Below are 12,634 nucleotides of genomic sequence, written 5' to 3' on the forward strand. Positions count from 1 at the left end.
AGATGAATCTGGCAATGGGCGGTGTGCGTGTGTCTTTCAGCATGTGGCAAACATGTTAAATGGATTTAATATCGGAAAGTGGTAGACGCCGCGGCGGAAAGCTAATAAGACAAGACTCATTACTCACAACTATGTAGCTTGTTCCCAACATAATTTTAGTACACTGTTTATTGGTCCCTCAGAGGTTTCATTTGCCACACACTAGTTGTTACGGTGTTTTATTAAGCATCTTCTTCTCAGAGCGAGTCTGCAATTATCTCAGGAGAACCTCATGTGACTGACGAAGTGATGCACAAAAGTGAAGCAAGACGATGGCGGTTCACTGAGACCACATGCTCTGTTCCTGAACATATAGGAGGACCTAAAGGGCTAACATTCAGAAAAACATTTAACGTATTATCCAAAAATAGAACTTGGTTTTCATAACTTACCCTTTGTTGCAATCTGCACTCTCGCCTATAGACTTACACACTGAACCTTTAATTAAGGATGGAAATAAAACATCTGTGCGTTCGTTCGTATGTAGTATGTAATGCATCAATTCAACGTGGCTTTGTGCACATGACGTTTGTGCCACCAGGGGACACCGATGTAGTATCCGTGACTCACTCACTCATCATATACCGCTTTGTCCTTCACATGAGGGTCAGGGGTGGGGGGGGGCGGACGGTAGCTGGTGCCCTGCCAATCCCGGCTGACATAGGGCAAAAGGCAGGATACACCCTGGGCAGGTCGCCAGTCCATCACAGGGCCACATTTATGGTCCCGGTTCGGCACAGCACGGCACGGTTTAGGTTGGTTTTCCACTACAAAAAAAGTACCTAATCAGCGTGGGCGGAGTCATCACTGCACGGCCGCATGAAACTGCGGTGACTTTGTTTTACACACACACACTAACGAGGGACTAGTGACATGTAAAGCTGTTGTTTTCAGTCTAACTGAATCAGTACTTGCTCCGTGACCAGAGCGAATGTTGAGATTTTAGACATTTCCCTGGTAATTGTTGGGAGATTAACCCACATTTTTAGGATTGTTGAGTCTTTTCAACTGATCTACAGTTCGGCACTGTTCGGCTTGACGGCACTCTGACCAATCAGTGGCCGACAGTCTGGCGACGTCACGCATAGAACCTGCTCAGCATGCTTGGAACCTTAACTGTGCAGAGGCGAGGCGAGGCGGTGGAAACACGCCAATAGAGACAAACAACCATTTACTCTCACACTCACTTTAGAGTGTCCAATCACCAAATCTACATGTTTTTGGACTGTGGGAGGAAACTGGAGAACCCTGAGAAAACCCAAGCACACACGGGGAGAACATCCAAACTCCAACCAGGTCACGACCCCGAGTCTTGTTGCTGCAAAGGCAAGCGTAGTATCCATGACTTCACTCCAGTTAATAAGAAATGTACATTTTCTCACATATGGGAGCACAACTGTATTGTTAACAGCTCATTCGTTTAAAATATGTGAAATGACTATATCAGACTATCCAGCCAGCCCTTATGTGACAGTGTCCAAGCCCAGAAGTGAAGAGAGACACCTTGTAAATGACCAACATTAGACTTCCAGAACTGCTTCAGAATGAAGTTTCAGCAAACGGAGGCACCAGCTGCAGCACAAACGGGGAAACTGCGGGAGACCTGATTCAGAGGAGATAACATCACATTACTGAGATGACATTCATAGCTGAATGTTCCGCAGGAGACACCGGCCACTACCAGCCACCCTGCTATTTTATGAGCTATGTTAGCTTCTGGCCAAATATGTAGCACCAGTGAAATTATTCAGACAAGTGGAAGATTGAGGGATTAAGTTTGAATGAAGTAAATTGTTTTTATTGATAGACCAGCAGTGAAGTACTTTGGTTTTCAGAAGTACAGCTACAAATAGCAAGTATTTACTGTTTCAAGTTGATTCCTCGTCTGTTGACTCAGAATTTGCCGGTTTTATGTGTGTTGTCTGTTCATCTGTCGGCTCTCTTCCCACAGAGGCTGCTGTGTTTGTAATCCGCTGTGGATTTTATGATTGCGCTTCTGCTTTCTTCACTAAAGGAAGGGGAATATTTTGAGGTGTTTTCTCTCCTCTTGAGGTCTTGGCATTTTAATAATTTGTGGATGATTCAGAGTCTCATTACACAAAAAAAAAACTGCCCTGAATGCCCAAGGGAACAGCTGGCCTGATGGAACGAGCAGGGTTTCGTACCTGACCTTGCAACCAACTGTGCACTTGATTGCCCCCCCCCCCCCCTTTTTTTTTCTGACTGACCATTATTGTCCTTCTGTCCATTTGTTTTCAGGTTAACGGGGTTCCAGCTGCCTTCACCCATTGTGAGCACCGGCTCCAAGCTCACACTGTGGCTTCTATCCGACTACGCAGTCAGCGGGCAGGGATTTAAAGCCGTCTACGAAGGTAACGCGACTTCACTGTTTTGTTTTGGTTGGCAACAGAAGCAATTATAAGTGTTGCATATTGTTTCCCTGCTGCATGACGATGTGATGGATTCAAACCACTTTGCCAGATAGGGATCTGTGACTGTTTGACGGGACGTTAAGGCATCCTTAAAGTATCTCCACTTTGTTTTCTTATCAACTTATGTTGATAATTGACCGTCATTTTGAGCTTCTCCTGCTGATGTTTGACGTACAAATGAAGAAAAGGCAACAAAAAAAAAAACAAAGCACGAAGGATTCATGTCGTAGCGCAAAGGTAACTGTGCAGTCCCCAACTATAATTGCATCATCGGATGATTTAATTGAAAGCCATTCAATCCCGCTTTCTTATCATCGCTCCCTCCCCCAGGCCAGGACAGGGACCTTTATCACAGTGACGTGGAATGCTTTATGACCCATGGTGGGATGATATTAATGATGGCACTCTTCAAGCCCACGCAGGAGGGAAAGGCGAGCCGAGGGAGGAGAAAGGCAATACAAGCCAGTGACTAATTAGGCTAATTACCTGACAGGGGTTTGTCAGTCTTTCTGAGATATCGTGAACGTGGGGATGTGGCTCGATGGAGCAACGTCAAGCGACTCGGGAGGCCCGGGACCACGTTGCGTGACTAAATAAAACCACAGATTAAAAGCACAAAGAGACCTTTTTTGTCAGGAGTTTCCTAACTCTGCTGAGAGGCAATTGTTGCATTGTACCTTTATTTCACACCAGGTTAGACTTGAATATGTTCTGACCTTGACAAGTGGTGTTTTTTTGCAGTTTAATTCTGTCATTTATTCATTTTGGTAGTGTTTGAAATCTTTGGCAGCGTTTTTACTCAATTTGTAAAATGATGTAAATCCTGGGTGCCAAACCAGTCGAGATTATTCTCATGGAATATATATATATGTAGTTCTGTGAGACTTTTTCCACAAGGACTCCCGTGCTTGAGGTAGACCTGTTAAAGAACCATGAAGCTTTGGTCAAAGTGGGTACTAGATATCGCCAAAGGTCGTTGAATCAGCAGCAACTGGACTTCAATTTCGTGAAGATGTTTCGTCTCTTAGCCAAGAGGCTTCTTCAGCCCTGAGTGCTGCCAAGTTATATTATGTCACCAGCCGTCAGTGACATTTGGAAGTACCGCCGATTAATGTCAAGATTTTGCAGCGTTTCACAACTCGTTGGTGCAATCCACTTTTTTTTTGTTTTGAACAAAAGTCGCTGACACGGAGCCGCTGTCATGCGTTGATTTGATTAGCGCACAGCTAGAAATGATGCACATTGCTCGTCTGAAAACAGGCGAGAGTGTGCACAATTAGAAACCTCGCAGCTAATCTTCTCAGGAAGTTTCTGGCACCTGGTGTCTGTCAGCTGGTGATCTTAAATAATAATGTATTCTCCTGTATTCAACCACTCACAGAAAGCAGCAGGACTTGCGTGTGCTCTGTTTCTGCAACTGTTGTTTATAGAAGTAGTTTGTTACACTCCGTTTGAGCCAGAGAATCTTCTAAATAAATATGTTATTGCGCAATCATCCCCCCCCCCCCCCTCGTAACTACACAATGTTGCACAGTTTCACAGCAATAAAATTCAACAGGGGAAAGCAGAAGACAATATGCACACTGCAATTTTACGGTAAATGATATTGTTTATTGTCTGGCAGAAAATAATCGTCAATAAGTCCTCATCGGTTGTACTCCTTCATGAACCAAGTTAAGCCTGTCACCGGAAGTTTATTTCCGTGCAAAAGCAACAACAAATACATATAAATAGTGATACATTCATATGTATTCATATTCATATGTATATGTTTAGTCATGACAAAATGATTGTTTTCCTGCCGTCCTTCATCCTGCTGAAGCCCGAGGCCCCCGTGATTGCACAAGAAACCACTGCCCTGTCCTTAGCTGTTTTGCTCACCCATTAAGTGTGAGCCCCCGCATGGTCACAGACAATAACTGCTATTCTTGGCGTAAATAGAGTGGCTGTACTTGTGTGCAGTGGGAGGAGGTGGGGGGGGGGGGATAAATGTAACACTGATTATGTCTCTGTGCACAAACTGTATGTGCATGCATGTGTGTGTGTGTGTATGCCACCGAGGATCCCTCTGATAAACTGACTCACTCTATTAAATAATCTTTTTTTTTTTGCACTCTTCGACTGGCCAGCCCCTCCCGGTTCGTCTTTTGGCAGGAAGAACCTCGGCATTTTTCTGTACCCTCGTTTTTATTAGGCCTGCACGAACCATCCACCATTTCGGCGTGAGCCCATCTCGTCTATATTAGATATCTGCTCTGTTCCAGCCCACACTGCAATAAGTCTAAGTGCTGCATAGTCCATCTCCTCAACACACCGTGTAATGGCCGAGACCACTCTGGAATTTTTCCCCCCTCTTGTCACCATGGCAACCACCAGACTCCTTTTTTGGTCTTATTCTTCTCCTCCTCTTCCCCATCTCTTCACAAAAGTCTTTATTCATGTTCAATCTGTAGCTACAGAGGAGGAGTCTAACAGAAGCAAAGGGAATTAGAAACATGTGCTGAGCTTCTGAAAATATCTACTGGGAATAGAAGCTTTATCCCGTCTTACTGCATTCCGTGTGCTCCACCATTGCGCCGTTGTCTCTCGCAATCTTTTCTCTCTCCTCGCTTATTCCTGCTCTCTCTCCCCCCCCCCTTTTTGTCTTCTTCAACTCAAATCTCAACCTCGGCGCCATCAGTATTTCTTCACCCCTCTCCAACTGTTATCCCGCACTCTGCCTCCCTCTCTTGAATATTAAAGCACCACAATGATTATCCAGTCATGTGTTGCCAAGTTTCTCCTCCGTCAGTGTCTTAGTTGCATAGTCAATGTGCCTCCCAACTGGGTCAGCTGAAAAAAAAAGAAAAGAAAAGAAAAGAAAAACAGCCAGCCTTGCAGCACGACTCAAGCAGCCTGCCTCCCTAGCATTACATCTCTGCAGGTGTCTGACATGGAAATCATTCTAAACATTATACTTCTGCATCGTAAGTCTATGTTTCTCGGGGAAAACATGAGAATCATTCTATGAATAAATATACAGAGTATGTTCTGTGGCAATTCACCATAGGCATAGTCACATTACAGTGTTTGTCACACAGCAATGACCCCTCATCGACAATAGAATAGTGCCTCTATCTGTTCCCCTTCAACCACCGTCCCTGTCTTTCATGATCCTATCGGCATGGGCGAGGAGGAAGGCGGGGGGCCGAGTCGATGAGCGTGACGAGCGGGGGCATCGAAGCTTGAATGAGTCTTGTGCTTAATTGAAAGGAGGAAAAACGAGGCCCCTCCTCTTAAGTGGAGGAGAGGGCCAAACCAAAGTGTGATGACCGAGTAAATCAAATTTTCTCTCCCCATGATCTAACAACACACATTTTATCAAGGCCGCTTTATGCCTTAAAATGAACAGGGTCTTATTACCTGCTAATTGTTTGTCCAAAGGAGGATTGTTGTGAATGATTTTAAATCGCCTTTTTTGCAATAGAGTGTGTTCATGTTACAAGTAGCACTGGAGCATTTCCTTTGTCAAAGCCCATTTATACTCTGGCTCATTTGAAATGTCCATGTATTCACCACTTTAGAACATAATACATAAACATCCATCCATTCATCTTCTTCCGCTTTATCCTCCACATAAGGATTGCAGGGGGGGTGCTGTGCCTTGACCATAACACCTATGGTCAATCTTGTGTCCAATTTACCTAATCCCCATATTGCATGTCTTTGGGACTGTGGGAGGAAACTGGAGAACCCGGAGAATACGGCCCCACATATAATATAGTCGTTTAGAAAATATAGAAATTGGTTTTCAAATATCTGATGTGTCTGATCCTCAACTTAAAGACGATGTAGGAAAGGCACCGTAGTGACACTTAAAGGAATACTACTCCTTTCTTTGTTATGCAACAAAGAAGAATGGCTATTTTTCTCAGCTCAGGGGAAACTGAGGTTGGGAAGCAGAATTTTTCAAAAATACTGACCCTATTCTAGTAATACTAAATACAATTTGGTGAAATATTCCTTTAAGACGTGTTAAGTGGCGTTTTTTAACTTCACGGACAGTAGAAAGTACCTGGAGTGTGTGTGTGTGTGTGGGGGGGGGGGGTTAATGCTCGCTGATCCGCATCATTGATTTAATCAAATTGAAACTGTTGTGCTTTGAATTTGTGTAAACGGAGCAATGACGCTACAAATATATGAACACATGTAAAGGAGCGGCACACTACTGCTGTGCGTGTGTGTGTGTGTGTGTGTGAAATCCACGTGCAGCTCCTTTTCTCAGCTGCGATAACCAGACATCCAATGCTACCTTCCCCTTCCCCACAGCTGCAGGGTTTTAAATAGAGCTCGGCTTTCAAGATCTGCCGGGACGTCTCCGATGAGTGAGACGACGCTGACAATTACTAATAATCATAATCATTTACAATTTGGAGATAGGCATGGTATACTGGCATGTTGTGCTGCCGTGACAAGTCAACCTCTAATTATGATGTGAGATTAAAAGGGATGAGGAGGCAATTTTCTTTTTAGCATAGTCATAAAAAGAAATCAATATTTTAGTCCTATTACCTCTGCTTACGGGTTATTTAATAACTCTGCAGGAAGCACGGCTCTCCAGTGCACCCTAATGTTCCTGCCCGTGCCCAAAAGGAAAGTGTGCAAGGACACACCGAGGCATTGTTGGAAATGTCGTGTTTCTTTGAAACCTCTTTTGCAGATGTGAGATGTTACATCACACGCATGCACAGACGTTTAAAGAGTCTCAGCAAATCTAAAGCTGTGTATAATGCACTCAAAGATGCATCTGCTAATCTGGATTGTTGAGTTGCTGTACTGCCTCAACTGGCACCTTTTTTTTTCAGAAATTAGGATTACGCAATGGGAACCGTGAGTGCGATCAAGCTTTTAACAGAAACCTTTAAAAGTTGATGTTTTTGTTTCCATTTTCCAAAAACCATATCCTGCTGAGAACGTCATTTTGACTCAGTCTTATTTTTTCTTAGCTTCAAAGAAGGAAAAACCTTGGCCTTGTGAAAGATAATCTTTAACATTTTTCATTAGTTATTATTTGACAGTTAGCCTTGCAAGCCTCCGATGAAGTCATAATAAAAACAAACACGCACACGCACTAACCATTTCTGCATCTGTTTCCAATTAGCTTTTTTGAACTGGATGAAATTGTAATTCTCGATATTTCGTTCACCTGCGCGACAAAAACTTCACTTAACATGAAATTTCTAAATAAAAAAAACAAAAAAAAAACACACACACAAAATGGGCGATTCTCATAGGAGTGTGATTGCACACCTGCTCCGAGAGCACAGTGGCATTCTAATGTCGCCATAGACTCGCTGTTCAAATTAAAAACGGCTCCCAAACAATAATGGGGTCCTTTATGTGTATACTGGATACATTTCTTCACACGGTGCGGCGTTTACTCCCAACGGAAGGCCAGCTGTTACGGCCGTGAGGTTTTTTTGAACCACATGTATTTTCTCAGAAATTATGGATCACCTGGCACGTGTGTGTGTGCGTGTAAGCAGAGCGTCCTCCGTGGCAGATTGTAGATGTTGTTAGTGTCTGGCGTGAGAATTGGCTGACCGTTAAATGCTTCTGACGCGCAATTAATCAGTGATTGTTGAGCGGCAGTTCTGCGTCAGCCTAATGAAGACTGTTATGACTGTCTCTCTCTCTCTCTTTCTGTCTCTCTGTCTCTCTCTCTCTCTTTCTGTCTCTCTGTCTCTCTCTCTCCCACGTGCACGAACACACGTCAATCTCCAACATCAGCATGTCATTACCTCAGACAACATGACGCAACTCTCAAAAAAAAAATTGTGTTATTCTCCACAGACACAGTAAAGTGTATTTTGTGTGCATGCTCATCGGAGGAAGGTGAAGTCGAAATCCCAGCTCCTTGCACTTAGTTGAAACGTAATTGTGCATCGCGTTGTTTTCCGAAAAACCTGAAATCACTGCTGTGGTCGAGTCGAGATGATAGTGAAGCCGCTGAAACACGAGCGGCTGCTTCTCTCCCCGCTTCATATAATGTTAATATTTGATGCTGGATCCCACATCCGAGCCATTTTTTGGGGATTCTTTTTTTTTATATTTTCTGTATTCCATTTTAGCTTTTTATAGAGCTGACATGAGCTGAGAGAGCCCTTGACAGTTCCCATTTCCCCGCAAGTCATCGGCAGACAAGTCTGCTCTGTACAGCACTGCGAGATGCACTTTGTTTTTTGTTTTTTGTGTGTGTTTGGTCTCGACCCTTATTCCATCTTGGCCTCTATCTGTTTTTTGGGTGAACGGGCAGCAAGACAGGGTCCTGTCTGTGGTCAGTCTGTGCTCCCCGAGATAAGGCGAAAGGGAACACTCTCCCAGCATAGCTCCACTCGTGACACACCGGCGAATTTGCACACCCGCTGAGGTGTGCCGACTCAAACATGGCCTCCTAAAAGTCCTCCTCCACCTCCCATATGACAACCGTTCTCCACTCAGCTGCCCACAATCGCAATAAAACATCCCGTTTCTCGCCGGGCGGGACGGTAATCAATAGAATTGTCCATTCATGGCAGGCATTTACATCGCAAGTAACCACTTGCGCTCCGATGTGTAAACACATAGATCAAAACAACGCGGGCATGAATGAGAAACTACATAAACACCGATACAGGCGAAAGCAAATCGCTTTGGACGCGCTCGTCGTATAAATATATGTATAGGGGGTTTTCAAATTATTCATACGGCATGGACAAAGCAAGCCTACAGTACGTGATTTGAGAATCAAATAAACATGTGTGTGTGTGCTTCTGCAGTGGATGCTACTCAAGTAGGTCATGTACGAAGTGATGTGCGGTCCAGACATCGGTCAGTCTTCCTGAGCTGATTCGCATCACGTCAGTGAGTCTCGGTTTTCTTTCAGGCACGCATCCATAGTCGTCTTCTTGTGACTGGATTAGCCAATTTGTTTTTTAAACTTGTTTACGCGCTTGCGCAGCAGGAGACGCGAGTATGTGATTTCTGCAGTCTTAAGTCGACTGAATTGCAGTATGGGAGCTGTGAGACCAAGTAAACATGAGCAAACTGGCACATGCAGGGGCATATGCACTGCGGTTTCATAACACAATGAACGTGTGGCAGATGTGGAGAAGGAACTGAGTTGTGTGTGCGGTTCTGCAGTGGACTTCGACACTACGCTAAAACGGGAACGCTAAAGTGTTTCTTGCATGTCTGTCTTTGTTTGGCTTGTGTGAAAGGCCCAGTGCGCTCTCTGCTGCCTTCACACTGACAGACAGGGCCTGCCCTCACTGCATCCAAACAAAGGCAGAGGGAGATGTTGAAGGAGACGTGGGGTGGGGTGGTGTAGAAACGTTGGCTGGTGGAGAGGGAGGTTAGCTCAAAGGAAGAGATGCAGATCAGAAGATACGAGAGTATGGCACTGTTAATCTTTGAGACTAATTCAAACAAGAAAGTCTTTTGATCAATTGATGTGTTTGGCTCTTGTTACCTTTAAACTCATTCCTGTTGTACATCTTTATTTTATTTTTTTTTTCCCTCGGTCACCGAGTTTGTGCACATTTAACGCACTCAAGGTAGTTCTTATCACTGAGATCTGCATTGATACGAATGATTCATTCACCCCAAATCCAGTTAGTAATCTGATCAAAGTCAGTTTGGACTTTTTTGACATCAACCAACTGATAACCACCATTACTGCAGCCACTGCACACCTGTGCTGCACACTGCGGAGCAGTGAGTCATTCAGGGACTGAATTCGCTCCCTTGCTGATTCACACACTGTTCATTTCTCGGTTTAAGTTTGAAAGACTGGGATTCTTGTAACTCTCGCATAAAAACAAATGTCTGCTACCTTAAAGCCACTATCAAACCAGTTAACACAAGACTGATTAACACAACTCTCTTTGTGATACGGAAAATTGTGGTGTTTAGATTATGAGGCAATAGCAGGACTGTGAAAAGTACAGGAAAAATGCTTCTTGGGTATGCACAGAAACACTCCCTCAGTCACGTCTGGTAGTATTGCTTGACAGAGGCCTGCAGCAATTTCTCCTTTCTGGTGAAAACAAGGTCAAGAACAAACGAGGTTCCCCCCGGCACATGTCTTTCTCTCATGACCCATGCACAGCCTTTACCCTTTTGCACAGCGAGTGCATTTTTTTTAGTAAGTGAGCTCATCTGCCAAAGAAGCACCAATAACCCAAATTGCTGTTGTTTTGACTGCATAAAATGTCACCCAGCACACATCCTCCCCTCTCCTTGTTTTATTTGACTTCTCCGAAAGGTTGCTCGCGTTGTTTCTTTCCCTCCACTGTTTATTGTCACGTCGCGGCCTGGCACACTTATTCCACCACTTCATGGAAGTGTGTAATTAAGCACCTTTGCAAATGTCATCTCAGCCCACTGGGTGATGGACTTTGATGTAATTATTTCCAGCCCGAGGTAACCCCCATCAGGCCACTTGTGTAAGGGTGATAGTTCCCCTCTTTCTTTTTTTTTTTTGGGGGGGGGGGTGAATCCAGTCCTGTGTATGACGTGTTCAATATCCTCAATAAAAGTGAGTTCATTATCCAAATGACACACTTTATTTTTCAGTCACAGAGTAAATGAATTACTTCGCCGAGCTTTTGAAGTTGGGCCAGCGCGAATCGCAAAAGCCAATTATATCAAAGGAATAAACTTTCGGATAAGTCACCTTGTATGTATGGAGTGCACACGCGCATGCATGTGCGCATGCTCGTGATGTGGAGGATTGCTAATGTGCATTTTTTTTCTATTGCTCGTTAACATTTTTGCGTGAACCAAACATCCAGTCTCCTCCTTCCTCTCCTGCTCCTCCTGTCCTGCCCTTCCTCTCCAGGCCTCTATCTCTCATCAGGATTAGCCTCCATCGCTTGTTAGCGTACTTAACTCTTCTCTTCTTACCCATCACTCCCACATTTGTCACACTGAACAATCCCCTTTTTGTGTGGATTAGTGCCTATATTGTCTTCAAAATTAGGGTGTCATTGTTTTTCTGAGCCGGGATCTGGTCGAGACGTGCTGCTGCATACGCATGAGTGTGCGCTCGTGTGTGCACAATATGTTGGACGTGTGTGATTGCATTTGGAACCAGGGTGATGAATCTCGTTTATTGTACATGGTTTTGTTTGCTTTTTTTGAAGACACACAAACGGCACACGAGTCAACTGTGTGCGGTGTCTGACAGGAAGCTGTGTGACTCATTGTGTTTTTCCATTTTGTTTGAATAGTTTTTTTTTAATACTACAAAACAATAAATGAAGCAGCAACAGGACCAACTTGGACTTTGGCACCAACCACCGCGTATCTTGGTGAACAAACGTCTAATATTTTTTTGCTTTACGGCAGTTGATGGAAACACATAAATGTGCGTTTTCCCTTTTATCCAAAAAATCCACTTGAAATTTGCAATACAGTTAAATGAAAACACAGCTGTAGAGAGAGAAAGGAGGTGGGTGAGAATGAAGCACCTAAAGGAGGCGGGTGCAGCGGGTGGGTGGCCGACATGTTGCTATTATGGAGATGCACAGGAACGTACAGGAGCAGCATCGTTTAGAATGGTACATTCACTCTCTCTCTCTTCTCTGGTGTGGCAGCTTGCTGATCCACAACGTATTCATCTGTTGAAGGGAAAACAGCGTAAAATCCCGATCTATAAACTCAGTTTATCATGAAGCGGTAAGTAATCTAGAACATCATTAAGATTCCCTTGCAGTGCATGTTACCATCTAAGATGAAATAGCATTATGAAGAGTAACCAGTGCTTTCTCTCTCTCCCATCACTTTAATTGATATCAATCAACTGGCTCCTTCTTGGCTGCTGTGTTTAATCATTTCTCCATTTACTAGGCCGGTGTAAATGTGCAGCCATACATCAGACCAGACTTATCGATCAGCCATTACCAATTCCCCCCCACTCCTCCCTCTCAGTCCTTATCGACTGTTGCGTAGTCACTTGTTAGCCACCTAAAAGTCAAAGTTCAAAAGGTTCTGGGAAGTTGTGAGTATAGTCAAACCTCTGTTTGGACGACTGCGTGTCATCATAAGTCGCTACTATATATCCGTCACTATTGTTCTGTATTGCATTGAGTCGGATTGTGTCGCTGCAATAATACATCTTTACAGATAGCTCATAAACCTGC

The 12,634-nt window shown here is 44.1% G+C and overlaps 1 protein-coding gene across 1 annotated transcript in view; it reads left to right on the top strand.

Moving 5' to 3' along the window:
* Positions 1-12,634, top strand: part of csmd2 (CUB and Sushi multiple domains 2) — a 207,931-nt gene that overhangs the window by 37,847 nt on the left and 157,450 nt on the right. Inside the window, exon 3 of the mRNA XM_058618872.1 lies at positions 2,299-2,411. Within this exon, the coding sequence (XP_058474855.1) occupies positions 2,299-2,411 (113 nt within the window). The remainder of the gene's footprint in view (positions 1-2,298; positions 2,412-12,634) is intronic.

Source organism: Solea solea, chromosome 20, assembly GCF_958295425.1.
Source record: "Solea solea chromosome 20, fSolSol10.1, whole genome shotgun sequence".
Lineage (NCBI taxonomy): Eukaryota > Metazoa > Chordata > Actinopteri > Pleuronectiformes > Soleidae > Solea > Solea solea.